This window comes from Semicossyphus pulcher, unplaced genomic scaffold, assembly GCF_022749685.1.
Source record: "Semicossyphus pulcher isolate SPU_LCO1_2020_fin unplaced genomic scaffold, fSemPul1.0.p SCAF_3, whole genome shotgun sequence".
Classification (NCBI taxonomy): domain Eukaryota; kingdom Metazoa; phylum Chordata; class Actinopteri; order Labriformes; family Labridae; genus Semicossyphus; species Semicossyphus pulcher.
This window is the reverse complement of record NW_027211704.1, coordinates 3,864,575-3,889,169: the sequence shown is the minus strand read 5'-3', so window position 1 is coordinate 3,889,169 and position 24,595 is coordinate 3,864,575. Positions and strand designations below refer to the sequence as shown.

Below are 24,595 nucleotides of genomic sequence, written 5' to 3'. Positions count from 1 at the left end.
TAAAGGGAGGAAGAAGAAGCATGAAGATACCAGGAGGCGTTTGAAGATGTCCTCCACGCTGCCCGTGGCTACAAAGACGCCGCACGTCCTAAGAATAACAACAAAGAGACCTCTGATCGATTCACAGACGCTCTGCGGCTAAAATTAGCTCCTCACATCTTCTGCTGACTAAATACCTGGTGAACAATGTGATGCAGATGAAGATTTTAAAACACCCCCGTACTTCATGCCAAAAAGAGTCGCAGTAATTGCACACAAGAACCACGCCGAACACAGTTTCAGTTGAATTATTATTGGCTTCATTATTGATATTACTTCGTCAGGGTTATGAGCATTTGGAAGGATAATATGCATTTTTAATTCACATGTTTTTCTTGTCCATAGATTGTCCTTTTTGTCTCGTAAAGTGCAGATAATACTACGTTTTAAATCCAGACTTCACATACAGTATATAGTACATGGTTTTTGCTCCATCATCCATTGGTTATTATTTACATTATTCTCTCACATTTCATTTCATAGAAAGAAAATCCATAATCCACTGTACCAACGTTGATGGATGTTTTCAGGCCTCTATGATAACAGGGGGAGTGAATGACTGTACATGTTGTGTCAGTGGATGCCACACGACGGCTCTGGGGTCAAACGGTAAAAGAAAACGTTCGTTCTCAAACACACACATGCATACAGATTGCATATTGATCATCTTGTTTCCCGTATGTATGTTTTTTATTCTTAATGTAGGAGCCTGGTCTCAGAGAGCTGACGCTGCAGTTCAAACCAGCCCAAAGCTCCGACGGCTCATATTCACATTCAGCTGGCGTGCGGGAGCAGCAGCGGAACATTGCAAAGTCGGCTTGAAGGTTGGTTTTAAACGCACGGCCAGCTCTCTTTTAGTGCCGAAATAAAACACACAAACAAAAAGAATCTGTACTCAAACCCTCTTAACTACCAGCTAATAGTCATTCTCTGCATAGATGCTCAGTGGACTCACTGTGGGGCTCCTTTCTCATGGAGTGGATTTGCTGGTGGGTCCCTCGGCAGGTGAGAGATGGATTTTTTGTGTCAGAAAACAAAACATGATCGATTGAATTGACTTTTTTTTTTACAGATTAAATCTGCAGGTTTACAGATGAGGATGATTCCACTCCTCTTTGTGCTTTAAGCAGAAATAACTGTCACGTGGTGAACTCATGAGTTGCTACAGTGAATTTGGCTGAGGTACAGTAACGTGCCCGATCTCAAACAGAACAGATGAATGCTGCATGAACCTGCAACATTCATCCTCAGTATTCGTCCTAAAAAACAAAGTAATGAAGACAGAAAGGTAAAATGCATCTGCATGCATAGACAAATATTTTTGGTCAGACTGTGAGTGTTTGTTTCACATACACAGATATGCAAATGGCTGTTGCATAAATGCAGCTGTACAAGCAGGCTAAGACACTGACATTCAGTGGTTCTTTCTCTTTCTCTCTCTCATACAAACACACACACACACTCACGCACACACTGTGCGCATCAACACACCCACATCAATACTCGACTGATGATCAATAAGACCTCGGTTGGACTGTGGAGGTCCATAAAGGTTCGTTCTTATTTAAAAACAAACATCTCTGTTCTCCACACAGCCCCCTCCACTAAAGGATTATGGGAATATTGCTAAACAACTATTTAATCTGGTCCTACCTCGAGTTACAGACCATTTCAACATCTCACTCCACCTCTATGCTCCAGGGAAAGCAACAAATATAACTGCTCCAGTTTATTTACTGACATTCTCTTTTAAAAAAAACCTTTCAAGACACATGAAAGCAGACACAGATCTGGACAGAGAGACGACTTCAGAAGCCTCACGTCAGGCAGTGTGACGAGGCATCCTGAGCACATATTGGCAGCGATGGCGTAAAGACATTTTGCTACTGCAGGCTGAAGACTGTAGTGAGCAGAATGAGACCCTAAGAATAAAGATGTACATCCTGGCATGACAGAATTCATTCAGACAGCTCTTGCTACAGACTTTCGCCTAACCCGTCGCCTTTCTTTATTACCTAAGACATCTGTGAAAAGATGATGAAAGGCAAGAGACTCGGGAGTGAAAGAGGACCCCTATAGGTTAGCCAATATCTGCTACACTGCTGCTAATTATCACTTCCCATATTGACATAACTGCCTTTGACTGTTACCTTGGCAGTGTTGAGCGAACGGTGGAAAGTCTCAGCTGGACACAATCCTAGAATCAGAACCTAAAACAACTTTGAAGCCAGCTTTTAAAGACTGATTGAGCTCCCTCCAGCCAGACTTCATTGAAACTCCGACCAATTTAAGAGCAATAAAAAGCTTCCGGATACAAGACTCTGGTTAGGGATCAAACCGTTTTGAACAACGCCCTGCCTTTCAAGAGATACTTCACAGTAGGCAGTTTTGGACTAATTGGAGCAGACTTTGTATTTAAATCCAGGACGTGTGTCAGGTGTGCTGGAAATCTCACCAGTGCAGACGACGCATTTGGACCACGAGAGATGTTCTGATACCAAATTTTCCTTCCTGATATCTAGAGAAGAGTATCGGCCGATACCAGGTACCCCTCCGATACTAGTGCTTTAAAAATATATACATATTACAGGTGGGAAAACACGATTTTTTTTCGCCCTGTGTAACACAGATCTGATATTTTTGAATCAGTGTGAACAGCAAAATGTTGCACGATGTTTTTAAATTCGGAACTGGGCTACTGGAATATGTGGCGCTAAATCGGCATTCAAAACATGCAACCTGCATGCGCCTCATCGGAATTGGTCTGCGTTGCCGTGGTAATATGCACGTTTCCACGAGTGATTCTAAAGACTTCCTTTTCCCACTTGACCATGGAGGACAACGACGCGCAGATAAGGCAAGGACTAACGACTAACAGAAGTTTATCCACATCCAAAGTCCCAAACACCCGAGAGCCATACGTGTTTTACAGAAAACGAATGTTGATTGCGCATGCGTCTTATTATTAATTTTTTTCTTTTAAAGATTAATTTTTTGGCTTTTTATGCCTTTATTTTAGAGAGAGGACAGTGGATAGTGGCAGAAACAGGGGAAGAGAGAGTGGGGATGACACGCGGCAAAGGGCCGTTGAACCCGGGGCCGTGTTGTTGCCAATTTACCCGCTGAGCTAATTCGGCATCGCATGTCTGTCTTTTTTAAAAATAATTTTCTGTTCACCTTGAAATCTGACCTGGGTCAAATTCTAACATTAGTTATGAACAGTGACCCCAGAAAATCAGACATGAGCCCCAAATCGGAATTGAGCATGAATGCAGCCACAATATAGCTTTGACTAATGCTACAATCTTTGCTATCACTGCAATGTTGTTGTCACATTATAATTTACATGAAACCAGTTGATTTTCATGGCGGCTAGTTAATTATTGTATCCGATCCGTGCATTGACTGATCGCATTTTCGGACCGAATCGGAGGCCGATACCGATCCCGATACTGGTGTCAATATTAGTATCAGAACGACTCTAGACCCGGCTAGTAAGAGTGTGTCTTTGGCACTCTGAACAGGCTCTGCAACAGGAGAACATAGAGACTGTGCTCAGAACAATTACTATCGTCATTACAAATAAAAACATGGCAATGATCTGCGCGTTGTGGAAAGGCTCTTGCTTTCTCTTTAACGTTGCTTTTTTTTTTTTACGTCTTTTAATTCTCTGATAAAAGTGTACTGTATATGTTTACTGTCTGTATACATATATTTTAAATATATATATAAGAAATAAATATATCTATGGTAATAATTAGTCTTTTTTTTGTCTCAGAGGCTTCTTCTTTGAGCTTAAACGCATGCTTCTAGGAATGTTTTGGAGTCATGCAACACTAGGAGAGTAGCGTAAACCCAGATAAAAAGGCAGTTCAGGGGGGAAGCGTTATTCCGTACAAGAGTCCTTAAAAGTTTCTATTTTTGATCATGAGGACGTGATCATGTGACAAACCTGTGAAAGAAACAGACAGCACTGCGAGACTGTCACATCTGCGACTGGGATTAAAGTCCAAAACTAGAGTGAGAGTCACAGCTCGGCGGCGGTACGTTTAAAGCGACCCGGCGAAAGTCTAACGGCAGATGACGTCTACATGGAATGTAAATATCGATTTACTCCTTAAGAAATCCTCTAACATACAGCTTTAGGTTCTTTAACAGCTACCTGCAGGCATCCTTTTTAAAAGTGTGGATTTGTATAGAAGGCAGTGTACAGACAAATTTACAGTGGTGTGACGAAGCAAGTGGCAGTCGAGAAACGAGTGGAAATTCTCATTCAGATTAAAAACGTCATGCAATAATCTACGGACTACTACTAACAGCACCTACCTACATATTGGCTATCAGTTTAGTCACAGTTAACCTACCTATCTATATGAATAAGTACTCTGTGTGTGTGAAAAACAGTGAAAAACAAACCAAACAAGACATTCAAGTTGTCCTCAAAGCTCTGCAGTAAGACCAGTTTTGGGTGAATGAAAGGGGGGAAGCTTGCATTGCAAATACATACAGTACATGTAAGACCAAAGCAGTGAAAAAAGTCAAGGCCATTCTCAGTCATTCATCAGATACTGATGCCTGCTGGGAAAAAAAAGGTGTCGAACCATGAGCTTAAAGCGCCGATGGCTGTCATTCATCCTCGAAATAACGCGGTGGACTCGGCCACCAACCTCGTCACAAGCCGTCCACAGTGGGCTCGCTTTACGCTCACTCAGACTCTTACTTCTAAACGATGTAGCATAAGACAGTTTGTTTCATTGGCTCCAGGAAGCAGCATATGTAGCGCACAAGTTGGGCTCTTCAGAAAGCGCATGGCAGAGAATGAGGGATCGTGGGACAAGAGGGTAAAGCAGGGTTTGTGTTGTGTAGCTTTTTATCTTTTAAATGCAATACTTTTTTTTTTCTTGCATCATTTCTCCCTTTTTTTCTTTTCTTTTTGTGCACTACTGTTGGCTACTGTTGTGAGCAGGGAATTTTTAGGTATTTTTTTTTAAATAACAGCCACACAGACAAAGCCAACTGCATGCAGAAATGCAAAATTTGAAATATTTCTGTTTGACAGTTATTAGGAGTTTTAAGGGCAGGATGTGAAGGATGAGCGCGGAGTGAGCGGATGGTCTTTTGCAAATATTTTCCCCACTGTCTTTAGTCATCATCGTCAACGTCCTGAATTCTATTGCCTTGATTTTTCCAGCACGCGTGAGGTGGGAGGCTGCACACCTGTCCCGCCCCGTTGCTCAGCTCCACATTCCCCGCAGTGACGGGGAGGAAAACAGCAGATGGCAGCTACACGTCTGTGAGCATTTTGGTGATGTTTACATAGTTTGTGTTGGCCAGCGTGCAGTTGGCTGTTTTCAGGTTCTCCTCCTGAAAGTCCTCGTTGCTATTGTTCACAGCCTCCTGGATCTCCATATAGTCCGATTTGCTGATGGTGGAGCCGCTTCGGCTCTTCTTCAGCTCCTCGGCTGAGTCGGCTTTGGCCACGTTGACCTGCAGGTACTGCGCCTGCTCCTCGCCTTCCGTCTCACGGTGGTAGAAGTAGTTGAAGTTGGACACAATGACAGGCACAGGCAGGGCGATGGTCAGCACACCTGCGATGGCACAGAGGGATCCCACGATCTTGCCACCGATCGTAGTCGGGACCATGTCACCATAGCCGACTGTTGTCATGGACACCACAGCCCACCAAAACGCATCCGGGATGCTTTCAAACTGCGACTCCGGCTCGTCCGCTTCGGCAAAGTAGACCGCACTCGAGAAGAGGATGACTCCAATGAAGAGGAAGAAAATGAGCAGGCCGAGCTCTCTCATGCTGGCTTTCAGGGTCTGACCCAAAATCTGAAGCCCCTTAGAGTGACGGGAGAGCTTGAAAATTCTGAAGACTCGTACCAGGCGGATGACCCTGAGAATGGCTAAAGACATGGCTTGCTGACCTGCTTGACCATCGTCTGGCCGCTCTGCGAGCTCTGTGCCGAGTGTGATGAAGTACGGGATGATGGCAACAATATCAATAATGTTCATTATGTTTCCAAAAAAGCCCGCTTTGCTCGGGCAGGCGAAGAAGCGCACGAGGAACTCAAAGGAGAACCATATGATGCAGAGAGTCTCCAGGATGAAGAAGGGGTCGGTGAAGTAGGTGGATGTGTAGCTGATGATCGTGGTGTTGGTCTCCGGTGAAAAGATCTTTGCGTGAGATTTGTGCATGTCGTCTTCATCATTGCGGAAAATTGGTAGGGTCTCCAGGCAGAAACTGACGATAGATATCAGAATGACCATGACAGAGATTATGGCGATAATCCTAGCAGGACCTGAGCTCTCGGGGTACTCGAACAGCAGCCACACCTGTCTCTGAAACTCGTTATCGGGAAGAGGCCGTTCCTCCTCCTTGATGAAACCCTCGTCTTCTCTGAAAATCTCGATGGCCTCGTCGCCCAGCTCGTAGAATCGAATTTCCTCTGAGAAAATATCGAGGGTGACATTGACCGGCCTTCTTAGCCGCCCCCCTGATTGGTAATAATACAATATGGCGTCAAAGCTGGGTCTGTTCCTGTCAAAGAAGTACTCGTTCCTCAGCGGGTCAAAGTAGCGCATCCTCTTTTTGGGGTCCCCTAGCAGAGTCTCTGGGAACTGCGAGAGGGTCTTGAGTTGAGTCTCAAAGCGCAGCCCTGAGATGTTGATGACCACCCTCTCGCAACACTCATGATCGGCCTCCGGGTCGTAGTCCTGCGGGTTCCCCGGGTGCGCCGCCGCCTCGTCAGAGGGGTCGCCTGTGGCAACAGTCATTTTGCGGGGGGAGGGGGCCTGCACTTTTCAGTGAGTCTGGGTCCTGCAGCCTGGAGAACTGCAGGCAGGGGCCAGGAGAGGGAGGGGGCTCAACAGCGTAAAGACCTGACGGCCACAGGATGTCACCTAGGATCTGACTGCATGTGGGACAGACAGAGCAGAGACATAGAACAAGGTCAGGTACACCGGAGACATGATTCAGCACTTCATAATTCTGCCACAAAGTCCACAGAAAACACAGAAAACAGATGAAAATGAAGCCGCCCTCTGAAATAATGTCCTCAGACTTGATGAGTGATGTAAAGTTATGTAGTCGTGAGCAGGCAGTCGACACAGAAATGAATCAGCTCCGGGAAACTTCATGCTGACACTCCTGCTCATGACTTAATATGCAAATAAACCATCCGCCTTGCATATAAATGTCCTCAATGCAGGTAAACTCGGGGGCCAACGGGCACATAAAAACCTACAGGAGCTCGTAAATTAGAGCACTGATCTGCTGCAATGGAACATATCCCCTGAAACGAATGGGACTACCTTTTTGCAGCGAAGCCATGCATGAATATGGCAATGCAGCAGGCACCAAAATACATACGGACAGCATCCTGTCTATAGATGTCACAGAACACCACTGCAGCTCAAACACAAATATATGTTTCCAGAATTACTGAGCACACAAGAAGCGCTTCACATTAACCGACTTCAGTTTAGTTTGTGCCGGAGCATTTTAGTCTTGAAATGGTGCCTGGCTTTGAAATATTCAAAAACATCTATAAATAATTGATCCATAGAAGGAAACAGGCTCCAAGAGAAAAACTGCTTCTCTTCTCTGCATTACAAAATAAGATCCTTCACTATGAAACACATTTACAACTGCAGGATTATTCTGTTACCCCTCCGAAAAAACACCAAGACTCTATGACACATATGATGACAATCAGAGATGGTAGGTGAGCATAAGCTGCTGTATCTTGAGCTCATACATACCTGCAGACATCTTCTTCATATCTGCTGCGAGTTGAAGCTCCTGCTGGACACACTGGTGAACAACCAGCTGCGGCAATCAGCTCCTCTCTCTTCAGAGCGGGTAGAAGAAGAAAAAAAAACCCAACTTCCAATTTAGGGCAGCCGATGATATTCACCTCATGTTGTCTGCTGCATCCTCGCCGTGTAACACCGGGTACAGTATGTGCGGGTGTGTCCTCGCTTTCCCCTCCCCGACTCCCTTTCCTTTCCTCCGGGTAGGCTGTCGTGGGATGGCGATTGGCAACACACACACAAAAAAAAGGAGGGAGGAGGCAACCGATATCAAGGAGGTAGCTGGTGCTTCCCTTAATAACCAAAAGGTGCTGGGATCAGCAGAATGGTGTGGCCGGCGTGGCCGTGTGGCGAGCTGTGGCTGCAGACAGCCGCAAAGGTAAATAGTCCCGATAAGGTGCTCAGAGAGGAAACATCTGCAGAGGGAGGGGGCGAAGAAAAAGCAAGGCGTGGAGGAGGGAGAGAGCTTAAAAATATAATCTGATTACCAAGATTTAATAATTAGACGCCTTCTGGGATCATCAATAATCATTTCTGTGTGGGAATAAATCTGCTCGTGCGTCACCACAGCCAATCCACATTTTCAGTCCTTATTGAGACATGCAAAACAAACAACACCTCGACAGGAGGAGCAGAAGCCGGAGCCTGAGCTGCAGGCAGGCGGAGAGTCAAGTGCGTCCCTCCCGGAGACAGTTCTGTGAGTGTCCTAATAGCCTCCTACATGGGGAGCAGCGTCTGCAGACACTGACTGGAAACGACATGCGTGAAAGAATCGCCCTCCGTAGTGGGCTTCAGGATTATGCAATTACAGTGAACCAGAGCCCCACACACCCACATACAGATAATACATGTAAAACGGCCCTTATTGGCGGTGAGAGTTTTTTTTTTTCAAGGTGAAAGAGACATTTTTCTGGGTGAATTTTCAGCTTAGTCAAACCTGCATTCACGCACTGCTTTGCATACCAAGAGACGTGCTGGTGATGGAGAAGGGCGAGAGAAACGCGCTCTCCATCCGCACTGTAGCCCACCACTCCTTACCTTATCTGCAGTGTGGGCAATTTAAAGGGGAACACATCTCCTGCTTTCTTCAGCTGCACTGCTGTGGCTCCTTCTTCCTTAGTTTCATAACTGCAGAGCCAAGTTTAGAAGGACACACGCCTTTATTGCAACATGCTGTCTTATTTTGAGGGATTGGATGATTACAAGGTTAAATAACAAACATGAGAACTACTTCAGGATGAGGGATTAGACTGCAGCTCTTATTTTGGTAAATATTTCAGCACGTTCAATCAAATGATCCCTGAAACACACGCACCTGCCTCATTAAGGTGTCTTTCCTGAGCTTTATTTTTCAAATTACGAGCAAACACAGCGGCAGCAGCAATCATGAAGTCATTTTCTGCCTTGTAATTCTTATAACAGCGGTTATATTTGTAGCCCTTCCTGGCAACAAGCTTCATTAATAATAGATAGGAGGGTGACTAAAATAGAGCAAAACATCCATCATTGTGCCCGGCTGTATTCAGAACAAAGAACAAACCGATCAATAGTAAAATCCTGCTCCTGCTATCAATTCTGGAGCTGGGAGTGAAAGCAGCGTGGTCAGAAGTGACCTCCGGAGAAGCCAAAGGTCAGCGGGAATCCCTCGGTTGGGAAGTGAATGGGGGAGAAGGAGGGGGGTTATGTGGGGTGGGGGAGGCCAGCAGGATGATTTGTGTGAGACTCGGCTTTGCCAAGGTTACTCCTGGCAGACCCGAGTCCATCGCGACTCCCGGCCTCGTCCCGTCTGCCTGCCTGCCTGCCTGCCTGCTGCCACACACACAGATACCTCTCACTATCTCTTAATGGCCTTCCCAGGTTCCTCATGACAGCACAGCCATTATTTATGAGCCGGGGGCCCGTTACAAAGACTGTTAATGCAGCCTCTAAAGCTCAGTTCACTTTGCATTAGCCGGCTGCCTTTAATTAAAAGCGAAGGGTCCCTGCTCTTTCAATGCTGCGCGTGTTTCAATCATGCAGGGACGTGAAAACGGGCGCTCGTGTAAGCTGGCACACGAGGGTGTCAACAGTGAAAATGTTTCCAGGAGGTATTGATTTCAGTTTTTCAATCAGATGTGTTTTTGGCACAAGAGCGAGGAGGAGAGAAAATGAACTTGAGGAGTAACTGTGGGGTCATTACCGCTCAGCCTCGGGCTGGATGACAGGTCGCTTCTTCACTCTGTGGTCGCTTCAGTCCTTTTAAAGGACAACATTTAGGTTTATTGTGAGCTGTTTGCAATGAGGAGGATTTAAAGGTCTTAAGTGAATTAAAAAAGCAGCTTCATCTGTCCCATTTTAACTTCCGCAGATAGTTTTCACCATTAAATAAATGTTGACAAAACACAAGAATTTGTGTTACAACTTTTCCATCAAAGACAAAACGATCAATAAAGACAAAGTACAAAAACTTTTTTAACACTTTCGCCTTGTTTTATTAAACAGCAGGAAGTAGTGACACGGACAGGAAGTGTCATGAGACACAGAAGGTCATGACATGTGACAAAGCTGCTGAAACATAGATGGTTACATTCTACATCCCGCTGTACGTCATCAGGAAGCCTCAAGTTTGAAGTAAATTTTGATTCAGATCAGGAAGTATTAACCGTGATACATCCATACATTACATTACCTGCGTTTCCCCATAATAAAGAGTTATATCCGGTTGTTTCCCCGAGATGTGACTTATTTATCTCTCAAGCTTTGTTTTCTCGTGATGACGGGATCATTTTCCAGCGATCTAGAAAACAAAACAACAGGCTGAGATATTACAGACCACAACATGCCATGCTGCCATTGCTCACACTGATGAGGGAAGTGAAGCCTGTTAGCACGCTTTGTGTTTTTGCAACACGAGTTATGATCATCTGACATTACGGTGGTGCAGCGTTGTTATCTCGAGACAACAAGATAAATGGTAAATGGCTCTTTTCTAGTCTTTCGACCACTCAAAGCTCTTTTACACTACATGTCACCTTCACACATTCACACACTGGTGGCAAGGACCGAAGTGCCAATATCCAATCAGGATCAATGCATTCATGCCACGTCTATGCCACCGGAAGCAGTGTCTTGCCCAAGGACACTTTCAACATGTGACTGTAGCTTTCAGGGATCGAACGCCCAACCTTCTGATTGAGACGTGACCGACTCCACTACCACTGAGCCACAGCTGAGATCTCCAGAAAACAACAGGAAATGACCCGAGTAAATAAATTGTGTAGATGCATGTCTTCTCATTTTCACTTCTTCTGGGTAAAGTGGGCTCCTGCTCACAGACGGCCCAGACCCAAGTTTTCCTTCGCAGTTGCAGTCGCCAACTTCCTGCTCACGGTGGATTAAGTTGGATCTCTCTTAAGACTATCATCAATACTGTGGCCTACACATGCTCTATATTTAAAGTGCCGTTGTGATTCGGCGCTCTATAAAGATGAGCTTATTGTTTGACTGACTAAACAAAGGCTTTAATATTCAGCCCCTTTTCGGCCTGCTGCTCCTTCTTTAATATTCTTTTGTATTTTGCTGTAAAACTCACAATATAATGAGTCGCTCTTGAAGCCTCAAGGTGACTCATATGTAAATAGTGTTATCAGTGGCAAGTGTCAGTGCTGTGAAACCCTGTCCCTGGAGAGCAGTGCTCTTTTTTATGAGCACTGGAGGTCGGTTGTACCTCCTTGCTCCTTGGTGCTGCATTGCAGCAGCCACAAGTTTCCAGCACACACACACAGTGTGTGAAAAAGGCTGCACATTTAAAAGAAGGTCAAAATTCAAACATGAGTCAAGCTTAACATCCTGCACTAACCAGTAACCAGTTAGATGCCTCCTGCCGGCATGAGTCAGATGAGCTGTGCATATCATGTAAAAAGATCTCATAATATATTCTAATGATTTCTTTTAACTCTTCTGGGATCCAGAGATGACACAAACTTGCAGCTAAACACTTTATTTCCAAAGCATCTCCACTGAAACTGAATTTGTTTAACCCTCTGGGAGATGAGTCATTCCAGCATCACTGCTCAGGAGGAAAAAACTGAGGTGGCCTGCAAAGGAGGCCAAGTTCTACAGACAGCTACAGAACCACGCTCAGAAAGTGGAGGAAATAAATTAAAAGGGAGGCTCAGGTACATAAATATATAGCAATGCAGCTCCTTGTGTCCTTCCGTGTCCCCTTGAGCTAACAGTTCATCTGAGGCGGAGACAAGAAGAGATGGAGATTACAAAAAAGGGAGGGACAGGGAGGAGAGAACATTGTGCAGAGAGAAGGAGGGAGTCCTGCTCGTCAGATTGAGGCCCAGCAGGATGAGGGCAGACGCTGGAAAAGAGCCAGACGCCAGGAGAGATGCAAGGACACCGGTCGGTCCGTACTGCGGTACGCTGCCAAGCTGCACCTCGCCGAGCCAGATAACCTCGCAGAAGTCTGCACACACCCACAGCACGAGCTAATTATCTGATGCCGCTACCTGTCGACATTTTCTACATGATAACAGACTGTGTGCTGCATCACACCCTCCTGCTGTGCTGTGAATAAAAGTTACAGCATGCAACATTTCTTTGCAGCATTTTCAGTCGTCATTGATGCAGACCGAAGCAACGAGAGCAGAAAATGAAAAAGAATCGTGGTTTCATTCAATTCAGCGAGCTCTCCTGCAGCTGGAGTGAAGGACTGTGAGTCAGTGAGGGAGTGAGTCAGTGTCACTGGTGCAGGGATCCCCTCTTATGCTGCTGCAGTCTACAATGGGTGTGTATCAGTGTGTGAAATTCAAGTCAAGGTAAGCATGTGCTGCAGGAACTGTAGGTCATGTTACACCAAGGTCAAAGTAGAAATAAGAGGCGTTTTGTTTGAAGGAGAGGGCTAAAAACCGATGTGACTGCGCTAATAAGCTCTTTATATGCACGGCAAGACTTTAAGGGAGGCGGTTAACTTTATGCATTGCATGCAGCAGCGACTTATTGCAGCATATCACTCCGCCCATGAATATTTAAGCAAAGCCTGGTTTTGCCCCCTTTTCATGTGCAAGAAAAAGCACAACAAATTTAGGAATGAACAGCATATTTAAATCTGTTTCACAAGGTTGAGAAGGAGCAGGCTGCAGAGTCTGTCTGCTGCAGCACAGATGCACATTATGGGACTTGTGGGATTTACAGCGACAGCTTCTGTGTCACTGTGATGATGCAATGCTCGGCTTTTTGTTTGCCAGCGACTCAAGGAGCAAAAAATATCCTTCTCCTCCTCGTGCGGCAGTCGGATCTGCAGCTTCTCTGTCAAAAGAGACCTGAGGGACGAGCCCGTGCTGCACAGTTTCAGGGTTAACACGAGCAGAACTTCACACACACATCAGACTCGTGTTAATCTTGTTTATCGAGGTCCTGAAAAAAAAAAACAGAATCCTGGAAAGCGCCTTAAAGCACCAGAGTGTGAAAAGAAATAGTCCAAAGTCAGCATAGTCACTGTAGTTGGGTGAATCTTTTTGCTCAGCCTCGTTCGGTTGCCACGGAGACCATCTCCAGGGGCAGCAGTGGGAGGAGGCTGGGCAGTGACATCACGCCTACTGATGCCTCTGGGATATTTCAGGTAAAGTTACAGCGCGATGACAAAGCACTTTTCATTTTCCTGCAGTCGGCTGCTTCACTTAGAGATGAATTAGTGCTCGGAAAGAGTGTGACATGCATGAGTTATGATGTTCCTGTTGCACAGCTCCCCACCTGGAACACATGCTCTCTAACATATGGCACAGGCGCCTATATGAGGCTGGTTTCACTGTGCGCTTTAGTACATCTTCCCTCGGGGGCTGGAGGGATGTATGCTTTCTCTGACATGCATTGCATTTGTCTCACAGAAAAGCCCCGAACGCCGACTCCTGATGCAGAAGAGTGAACTTTATGAATAGCCCCCAGAGTGCCATTACATGTTCTCCAAAGAGCAGATGGATGAATGGCACCCTCAGAAATAATGGCAATGTGTCTCTCGGTTTCTATTTATGGCAGCGATGAGTTACAGTTTTAGGGCAAATATTGTACCACATAAAAATATCATCAGAGCAGGAAGGAAAATGTGCAGGAGTGTGAATAATTGCAGCGTCGCTCTCGGCTCCACTGATGAGGGAAGCTTTGGTAAAGTTCAAGGATGACACGCGGCGCCTCTCCTGTTGGCGTGCTGGGTATCATCAGAGGAAGCACGCTGCTGCGAGGCATCGAATCCTCTCATGTGGTGGATGTTGGCATGATGAAGACAGCGAGGAGACGAGAGGAGAGGGGAGGGGAAGCCCGGGGTCCCCCCTCAAACCCCCACCCCACAGACTGAGCAGAATCCCGGTTGCGTCCTCACGTCTGCCTGGAGGAGCAGTGTGCATCTGTGTATCATTCATGCAAGCTCTACAATGTGTGTGTGCACGTGTTGAGTGTGTGCAAGTTCTGTCAAACACTCTTATCCTGCAGCCGAGTGCACTCAGGTGTCCCAGCTGTGACCGTCTTACAGCTGTGCAGCCTGAAAGCATGCTAACTCACACACACAGACACACACACAGGAGGAGTGAGGCAATAAGACATGTCTACATATTTTAAAAAAGCACACACACATATTAAAGTCATCGGTGAGCATCCTGGGTAACATTTTAAATCTTTTAAATGCTTATGTACACTCAAAAATTCATTACCCAAGTTTCAGTAAAGACACCAGAACAATCTCCGACTTTGAGGAACTTTAAAACTTCATTTTAATGAAAGAAGAAGAAAACAGACACAGAATGTAATTAAGTCCCGCCCACACCAGGGGGAGGCAATAATCCTTTAGATAATCCTTTGACATCAATTGTAGTGCTTCAATTGTAGGTTTGAACTTGCTACAGGCATTTTGTAAGTGTCTCAGCCCTCGTGTGCACGCTGTGATGCTGGTTGTTTTCCCCTTTTGCGGGCGTGGTTTTCAATATATGACGAGATGTGTTCAGTTTCTGTGTTGTCTTCACACAAGTACAATCACTTTAACAAAGCATGGAAAAAAGGAGAAATATGATGACAATAAATTGACATATTATTAGCTTATAATGCTGTAAAAGAAGATGTTAGCCAACAGTTGCCTGCAGACACAAGCTGTGTCCCAGTCCAGGAGCTGCAGCCTTCGAAAGGCGCATTTGAAGGCCGACTGTGGTCAACAAATGTGTCCTCCTTCTCCCAGGTGGCGAAGGATCCATCGGGTGCATCCTTCACGTCGTGCATCCAACGTATCTCGAGATGCATTGTGCGCCTATTGAAACGAGATGGCGGACTCTCACGCAGACGAGGAATACACTTTCAATGTGAAAGTTTTTGGTTTCAACTCAATCGAAAAGCTAGCGATACACATTTTAAAAAACTAAAGGGCCTTGAAACAAATTATATTTGAAATAACAGGTTAACTTACTCAACTTTAATTATGCTAGTGATTTAGCCTGCTAGCTACCTGTTGCCAGGAGGAGGAGTGGCGTTGGGTGACGCAAGGGTAAGGGCGGGAACAGCTGGAGACGCAAACAGGAAATCCTCCGTAGACCAGACCGTCTCATTTCAGTTCGTCTTCAACCGTCTACGCAGGCTACGACTGACGCATCCTGTGAAGGCTGCAGCCCCTGGATTGGGACACAGCTGCAGTGTAACCTTAGCATTAATTTGGAGTCATGTTTCTGCCATTGAGATGAATGCAAGTCTCTTATAGTCACTTATAGTTAAGCTTTAACGGCAAACATCCGTCCCTTTTGGTGTCAAACGTTCCTCTCTTACCTCTCTCTGCAGGTTGATGAATAAGATTAATAAGAGAAGTGAGAGAATAACTTGAATGATGCTAAAACAGTCCGTCAAGCTGAGGTAAATAATAATACATGAGAATTATATATACATGGTAACATGATCCACTGTTGAGACAGAAATATTGTTTAGTTCAAAGTTCAGGCTGCCTTCTCCTACTGTTTGTTAACCAGCAGCCCTAAATGAGACAAAGGGACAACAAGAGTTTATTGAAGCAACATTGATCTCCTCGTGAAGCCACAATCTCAGCCCAACAATTCTAACAAGTTTACCTCTATGCTGCCTTTCTTACCTCTCCACAAGCCACAGCGAAACAGGCTGAACCGCAGGTGCCCCCCCCGAGCTCTGCAGGACTTGATTTACGGAGCAGGGTAACTCGTGGATACGTCTTCATTTCCCCCTGGTTAAAAATACATTGAAGAAGGGCTTAAATTCCAGCAGAGGAGACAGAGGGAACAAAACCACTCAGCAGTTCTGAGGAAGAGCACCTGGAGCGGAGAGCCGCGTGGCTTCTGGAGGTCATCGCCGCTCACATGAAACTGTGCGATCAGCAGAGACTCCAAGATGGACGAAAGGTTAAATGCTGGATGGTCATATATTTTAGTTTAGATTTTAAATGTTGTGTTTAAGCGTCTTTAAGTGTTTTGTTGGTGGAAAAGTGTAGAAGAAATGTAAACACAAAACAGGACGCTTTTAAACATTTAAATTACAGTCACCGCCTTCGTTACCTTCAGAAAACACATTTAAACTAAAAATGCTTTGATCAAACTCATCCAAATTATTTACCATCCTAATCAAAAGTGACTTCTGCAGTATATTATGAATTTGTGTGCCAAAGTGCATTAAAGGACATCATGCAAAATGCTCTGAACATTGGACAATCACAGGAACCGTTCTATATTTGGAGCTCGTTAGACGATTCTGCTCTTATTCCTGATTTTAAAAATGCATGCTTCGAGTTAAAACGATGCTTTATGGGAAGAAAAAAGAACACTACATGAGCATCCAAAGAGTGGATTCTGCTTTGCAACAACTCATCATGAAGCCAGTTTTCAGTCACCTTCATGCTGCTTTCTGTGCCTGTTCAAAGTCATGCAAATCATAAGTGAGGAGGAGTTTTTCTTTACACTCAGGCTTGTAAATTGTAATTAATTTTGTCTCCGGGGACACAAAGAATTATGGGTCAGAATAAACGCCTCTAAGGGGAATATGAAGGTAGTTTCTGACCTGCATGAGAAATCCCAGACAGTCACATGGACAAAACATGGCGGCTCACAGATCTCATTATATTATTGAGGACAATGATCAACACTTTCTTTCTTCACTTTGTTTGTGACCTGAGTTTAAACCCTAATCAATACGTAAGTAGCTACATTTTATTTACTCCATGATAAGTTTATTTCAGTTGTTTTCTGGAGATCTCGACTTATTGTTCTCGTCATCTCGTCCAACAAAGCTGTTTCTCCCATTGAACGGATTAAACTGGCCCACTATCTAGAGATAGTTTTCTCGCGCTAACGGGATCATTTTCAGGCGATCTAGAAAACAGAAGACCAGGCTGGTCACTGTGATGTTACAGACCAGGACATGTCATGCTGCCAGGGCCCACACTGATGAAGTTTGTTTTGTGCTTTTAACAATGGATCTCAAGAAAACGACCAGAAATATCACGGGAATACATATATCACGGGAAAACAGTCCGCTAAGGGCTTCTGTAAGTAGCAAATGAAGTTATAACTATACGTCACAAGGGGGCTTGCACATCTGAAGATGTATAAATGTCAACAGGACCATAAGGCAGTGTAATTACATGAAATAAAGAAATATGGAATACGATTTTTTTATGGGTTATTAATTAACAAATGTGCGCAGACAAAGAAATGTACAGTTTTGTGACATTAGTTAAGTTTGGGGTCAGGTCTAACCTTGGACTTTCAGGACTTGTGTCTTTTCAACTGTGTCGACATCAGTCACAGATATAGAACATATGAAAATCCATCACCTATGAGTATTGTGTGTCAGAAAAAAACCCAAATGCATATTTACTCAACTTTGAAACATGGCTTCAAAGTTGTAAATAAAACCAGAGCAGCCGAAAGTTTCGATCTTATAAAACAATGAAGCCTGCTGGTGTGTTGTGACTTCTAAAAGAAGCTCCAGGGACTCGATCACAGAGCTGCAGCCAGCACTAAATGTGGACTGAATAAGGAATCGTATGTTGTTAGCGTTGCGATAAAGACAAGTCTGGAAGGAGGCATGTATTACCTGTACAGCTTCAATATTGAAGTCCCTCCTAGCAGTAATAACTGTGTTGCTCCACTAGAGGGCAGTACTGAGCTATTTTCAGAATGAAGACGCCTCTGTGTTGATTCACAAACATCAGAGCTCAGCATGAACTCACACATGACTGAGCCTCCAGCTCAGCTGCAACACAACATCATCTCAGCTGTTTGGATGCTTCACAGGCAAATAAGAGGAACAGGTGCAGATCAGAGAGCGCTCAAACTCGACTCATAGAGATTACAACAAAGCAGCTTTGATGTCAGCCAGTCGTTGAGTCATAGTTTGAAAAGTTCTCTGGTGCCAGTTTCATTTCTGTTTGATATCATTGAAAATACTTTTGCTTTTTGGATTGTTACATTTAAATAAATGTCTGTTAAGTCTCTATCTATCACCGAATGAGGTAACACAATGGTGATGGAGCCTATGGCCCACTGATGAAAGCCTTTGCATTTGCAGTATTACAGACTGGGTGTCTGTGGCGACTTTCACAGAAAAAATCACAAGCGGCGCCCAGTTAGTGACGCGTTTTCCATCATCCAGCAGTGGTTGGTCTGCCAGAGAGGGTAGGCGGAGCTAAGCGGCTGCTTTTCCGCTCTCTGCAAGTGTTGCGAGTAAACAGTAATCTACTATGGCTGAACAAACAAAGAAAAGATGGATGACTACAGATACAACTTCGACAAGAAGTGAAAATCCAAAGAAAAAGAAACAAACTCGACGCTCAGATGAAGCAAACAGTCTGAAAAGGAAAGCGACCGTCAGCCACGAAAATCAAGAGTTACAACCGGAGCCAACCGTGGACATCTGGTTAAATTGGGAAGCATCCTCCCGCAATTACCGCTCATCACCAAAGGTGCTGCCAAAGAGAACAAAACTGAAATCTTCAAGATGAAACCTTTAAACAAGAGGATGTCTAAATGTAATTTTGGACTCTGGGATATCAGAACAGGCATTTTTACTATCCTATGACTTTTTTAGATTACATGATTTATCTAGATAATAATTGACATGTTTGTGTTGTATTACATTAATTAGAATTAAAATTCTTTGGTCACAGCCCTATCAATACAGGAGCGGAGCCATGACTGTGATTTTGTAAAACTAACTTGGTCTGATGCCTCCTCATGATTTCTTTTTTGCGTTTACTCTGCTGTTAATTGTTATAGTTGTAAACTTTATAAGTATTATTACTGCTCCGTGTGGCCTGTTTTGATTTGACCCGGTTCTCTCTCCCTGTCACTCTGGTCTTCCTCCTCCTTCTGCCTGCTGCCTGAGGGCAATAAGCGCTCAGGGAGGAGGAGGCGGAGATACAGAGGTGCAGGTAGTACAGAGTCAGGGGAAGGCAAACAAAGTGGATCGCACACACGTGGTGAGGAGGTTTTTGGTTTTCCTCGTAATTCGTCGCTCTTTTTCTCCAAGCAGGTTTTTCCCCAGCGTGTTCTAGATTGCTGGGTTTTGTTGTTTTAGTTTGTTGGTAGTCCAGTTATTCGGCCTGTTTTATGTCACGTTCTCCTGTTTAGTTTAGGGTGAGGTGCTGGGAGCGATGGTCCATTGCATGGCTGGCCCAGCATCTTCCCATCTTTTGTCCACTTTGTCCAGGTCTCCAGCCCCGTTTGTTTTCCCTGAGTCCTCCTGATGTTTTGAACACCACAGCCTGTGGGTTAAATGTTTATCATTTGTGTGGCGTCCTTCTTTTAATATGTTGAGGTCCCCACTTTCAGCCTCAGATTTATTTCTCTCTTTTGTTAGGGAGGCATTAAATATAATTGCTTCATTGTAATATTTCTCCAGTCATGTACACCTGATGCTGATGCATACTCTGCATCAACCCAAAGCACTTTGGGTCCCCTCCTGTTACGTGCTCCATAAATAAAATGACTTGACATTAAGAGGAAATGCAGCCCTGTAATTATAATTACCATTAGTCTCCTTTGAGTTTGTGTCACTTGCAGCCGTCAGACACTTTGTGTGAGCAGCACACGTGCAGGAGCTGCTGGAGGGGATGAAAGGTAGCTGACGTCACACCTCGTTGGCATGCCAACTCACAGGACGGAGCTCACAGCTGAACAGCAGCAGCTGAGGCTCCTGATGGTGAAACAAAGGACAAGGAGCTTTTCATGGTTGTGCTTACATGTTAGCCAAGTCTTTATGTGCAGCTACAGGCTGATTGAAGGTCAAATTATCAATGAGTAATATTGATTTATCACCTTTACATGAAACAGATCAATTATTAAACTCCATGTGTGGAACGATACAACACGTATCAGCTGACTGTTCCTCGGTGTGAAGAGCGGCTGGGAAGTGAAAAGGCAACACAATCGGTGCCATGGCAACATTGAATTGGGGGGGGGTTACCCGGGAAACCACCGTCGTCATGGAGACTGCATCACAATTGGCTTCTTCCCTGCACGCCGTTTTCATCCTGACGTCACTGCGCACGTGACCTCACACACGGAATTATTCACACTTTATGCATGTTTCATATCCCCCCCTGCTATTAGATATAAAAAGCTTCAGGTCGGTCTCACTTCATTTCCGGTTTATTTAATATAGGCTATAGAGGCAGTTCTGAATAAAAATACAATTTTACGAAAAAGCTCGACTTATTATTATTCATGATAAGCGTTTCCATCGACACCACTGTGAGTTATTACCTGAATAACAATCTGAACAAGACTCAGAGTCCCACACCTGACAGGTTATGATATTAAATATAACCTAAACAGACATTTGGCTATATGAATTACCATATAGTCTATTCATCACATTACTGGACAATGACACTTCTTTTCTCTCCACGAAGCACAAGACGTCGTTTTTTTAAGACTGGCGGGTAAATGCAAATATAGTAGACTATGCTACACGTGTATCCCAATCATAAACACCACAACTTCCGCATTAACATAAAGATATGTAGGCATCGAGTGGCACTACGCACTGCAAGAAATGTCGGTTTTAACAAGCCACTAACTTTTTAATTCAATGTTTTAATTTCCTGACATTGTTTAATGTCATATTAATACTTGTGAGAAACACTCAAACATGTGAGTCTACACCGGAAACAAGCAGAATCTGAATTTCTCTTTTGCGTAAAATGACTTGTTAAAGCGGACATTTACGCAGCGCTCACCCACAGATATGGACTGACACGTTACACTTGGCTAAATATAAAAATAATATTATAGCTACTATGTCTTCATGCTCCTGAAATGATCCTCTGCGGTTCATTTACACGTCTGTGAAGATCTTTTTGATGTTCACGCAGTTCTGGTTGTTCTCGGTGCTGAAGTTGGGCTGTTTGAACGCGCTGTTGATGCCCTCCTCTATCACCATGTACTCCGACTTGCTGAGGGACGAGGAGCTGCACGACCTCCTCAACTCCTCAGAGGGGAGGTGCTCACAGCTGCTCGTGTGCACGTACTGTGGGTGCTCCTCTCCGTCCGTCTCCCTGTGGTAGAAGTAGTTAAAGTTGGACACAATCACTGGCACGGGTAAGGCAATGGTCAGCACGCCTGCTATTGCGCACAGAGACCCCACTATTTTCCCCCCGATGGTCACCGGATGCATGTCCCCGTATCCCACTGTAGTCATTGTGACCACAGCCCACCAGAACGCGTCCGGGATGCTGGTGAAGCTGGACGTGGGTTCGTCAGCTTCTGCAAAGTAAACCGCGCTGGAGAAGAGGATAACTCCGATAAAGAGGAAGAATATGAGCAAACCGAGCTCCCTCATGCTCGCTTTGAGGGTCTGACCCAAAATCTGAAGTCCCTTTGAGTGCCGCGACAACTTAAAGATGCGGAAGACCCTCACCAGTCTGATCACCCTCAGGATGGCGAGAGACATGGCCTGCTGCCCGCTGTTGGTCTGCCTCTCGGCCAGCTCGGTCCCCAGAGTGATAAAGTAGGGGATGATGGCGACGATGTCGATGATATTCATGATGTTTTTGGAGAAGGTAGTTTTGCTGGGGCAGGCGAAGAACCTGACCAACAACTCAAAGGAGAACCAGATGATGCACAGAGTCTCTATAACAAAGAAGGGGTCTGTGAAGGGGCTGTGCACGTGGGGGGCAGTGCCATTGACCGTGGGTGCCACTGTGGCTTGGTCCTTCTCATCTCTGAACTCCGGCAGAGTCTCCATGCAGAAAATCACAATGGAAATCAAAATAACGAGCACAGAAACGATGGCGATGCCCCGAGCCGGCCCGGAGCTTTCAGGATACTCAAACAAAAGCCAAACCTGCTTTTGGAAATCACGTTTGGGCAGCACGCGCTCCTCTTCTTTTATAAAGCCTTCATCATCGCGGAATTTCTCCATGGCCTCCTCTCCGAGCTGATAGAACCGGATCTCCTCAGAGAAAATATCAATGGGGACGTTAACAGGTCTCCGTATGCGCCCCCCTGACTGGTAGTAGTACAGGATGGCATCAAAGCTGGGTCTGTTCCTGTCAAAGAAGTACTCGTTCCTCAGTGGGTCAAAGTAGCGCATCCTCTTCCTCGGGTCCCCCAGCAGCGTCTCTGGGAACTGGTTGAAAGTTTTCAGCTGCGTCTCGAAGCGTAAACCCGAAATGTTGATCACCACCCGCTCGCAGCATCCCTGGCGGCTGCGCTCGTATCGATCCACGGACAGGTGAGGCGCCGAGAGCACGGCGGACTCCTCCAGCATGTTTTCCACCGTCATGACGCCCCTCTCCACCTCATAACCCCGGCTGTCGGTCACGTTGTTGCCCCTGTGCCTGGCGGGCGAAGGAGTCTGGTTCACACTGTAGTTCTGGTCATCCATACAGGTGGTTTTGGGTCTAGAGGGGCAGAGTGCGCCACGCCTCTCCCTGCCAAAGCCTACAGCTTGGGAGAGCTGTGGCCAACGCCACTCACATCTCTTCTAACCATCACCTATCTGCGCGTATCCACACTGAGCCGCTGCACTCCCCTCCGCCTTTTTCTTTTTTTACAAACACGTCGACACCCGCCCACGGCGAGCATATGTCTGACATACGTCCAAGCAGCCGCCCAATCAGAAATAAACTTGACACTTAAAATGTCGAGCACACACCTTCAGTCAAGTGTGAGGGAAAAGAAACACTTGACGGAATCACATCCACACCTGTTTGATTGTTTATCTGTGAGCGCGTAAAGCTCGTGTCTCCTTTTATTAAGCGCAGAAAAGAAGCACCCATGCTGCGTTTACGCGTCTTCAAAACAGAAACCACAACAGAGAGACCTTCAGGAGCAACATCCTCTGTTGCGCTGTGTCTACAAACAAGTCAATGATTGTGTCTCACACTTTGGACACGGACACAACAATGCTGTCACCAGTCTTCACATCACTTTCCCACAGAGGCTGCAGCTGATCTAATCGGGTTTTTCGGGGCAGCCTCATGCATGTAAACATGTTCCCAAACCAAACCCAATGCATAAAAGACATTATTAAGATTCTTCGTGTTAGATTTCTTTCGGTTGAGCGGCTGTTGCTCTCCATGGTGCTGAAAAATAAGCGCGCGCCAGCCTGTACAAATCGGCGCGCTCTCTCTCCTGCAAATGAGCAGCGTAGAGTTGAGTCCATGTGTGCGCTCGTGCTTTACATTGTTACCACAACACCGAAGCCTCGAGATCAGTAACCTCCTTTCCACTCGAAAGAAGGAAAAAAAAAATCATTTCCGCCATGTGGTGATAGACTCGCCTGAAAGAAGCTTCTCGGCTGTCAGCCTTTGTTACAGCTGTGATTAATGACGGAAATGCAAAATCAGTGTTGTTTGAAATTCATACTGACAGGCTGCATCAAAGGCGTCTGTCATTGTCTGTGGTTTTTAGGAGCACGTGCAGCCGGGTTAATGAGTTCAAATGGGATTCAGGGCTAATGCACAATCTGCTTTTTCATTATTTAATTGTGCTCGACTTTTAAGAAGGGTTTAATTTCAACATGTCAGACCCGAAAAGAAGGGCTGAGCCTCTCTTTTATCCAAATATGGCAGCATGTAGTCCTCAACTATTAATACACTTAGAAAATCCTCTTAAAGCGGATGACACTGATCTAAAACCCATTGAGCTCTTTTAGACTGTCTGGAAAAATAAGTTATGGAGCGTGGGAAAAGCTTTCACTGTCAGGGAGACGGGATACAGAGAGGAAAACAGGAAAACTGTGGTGATAAATACGACTTTATGAGCTTGTGTGCGAAAGAAAAAGACTAAAGACAGAAGTCTTACAACTTTAATTTGATTAACCGATTCATTTATGGTTCAAGAAGAACAATATTAGGACCCCTGTCTTAAACAGATGACCTGAAAGATCGACAGAGGCATCATGTTGAACCTACTGTTGAGATCTGGAGTCCAAACGGCTCAAATACAACTCCTTAGAAAAGTTTGCCGAGGCACCATAAAGGCTTAAAATATATTAAATTCACTGTTTAATTCTCCTGCACATTTCTCTCACTACAAAATGTCCTTAATACTATTTCCAAGACTTTTGTATTCTACATCACAGCAAAAAAAAAAAAAAAAAGAAGCTAAATTTAAAGTTGTTTTATGACTAATGTCCCGTGCTGCCTGTCGCCTATATCCCAGTATCTGACACAAGGACCACAAGTAATATCGCAGGTATTCTCACTTGTATGTAATTCTCTGTCATATCCTGGAACACATAAATATGTTGA

At 45.0% G+C, this 24,595-nt stretch overlaps 2 protein-coding genes across 2 annotated transcripts; both read right to left on the bottom strand.

The window, feature by feature from the left end:
• Positions 1 to 276: 276 nt before the first annotated feature.
• On the bottom strand, positions 277 to 7,864 carry LOC138605619 (potassium voltage-gated channel subfamily A member 2). The gene is made up of 2 exons (XM_069677991.1): positions 7,807 to 7,864; positions 277 to 6,956 (listed from the first exon to the last, which is right to left on the bottom strand). Exon 2 carries the CDS (start codon positions 6,817 to 6,819, stop codon positions 5,323 to 5,325), a length of 1,497 nt encoding a protein of 498 aa, XP_069534092.1. The 5' UTR covers positions 6,820 to 6,956; positions 7,807 to 7,864; the 3' UTR covers positions 277 to 5,322.
• Positions 7,865 to 20,089: 12,225 nt separating this feature from the next.
• Positions 20,090 to 22,734, bottom strand: kcna3a (potassium voltage-gated channel, shaker-related subfamily, member 3a). Its single transcript, XM_069677789.1, has one exon. It carries the CDS (start codon positions 22,723 to 22,725, stop codon positions 21,175 to 21,177), a length of 1,551 nt encoding a protein of 516 aa, XP_069533890.1. The 5' UTR covers positions 22,726 to 22,734; the 3' UTR covers positions 20,090 to 21,174.
• Positions 22,735 to 24,595: the final 1,861 nt, after the last annotated feature.

Excerpts from the sequence above, each read along its gene's own strand:
- kcna3a (XM_069677789.1), bottom strand. The coding sequence starts at position 22,725 with ATGGATGACCAGAACTACAGTGTGAACCAGACTCCTTCGCCCGCCAGG.
- LOC138605619 (XM_069677991.1), bottom strand. The coding sequence starts at position 6,819 with ATGACTGTTGCCACAGGCGACCCCTCTGACGAGGCGGCGGCGCACCCG.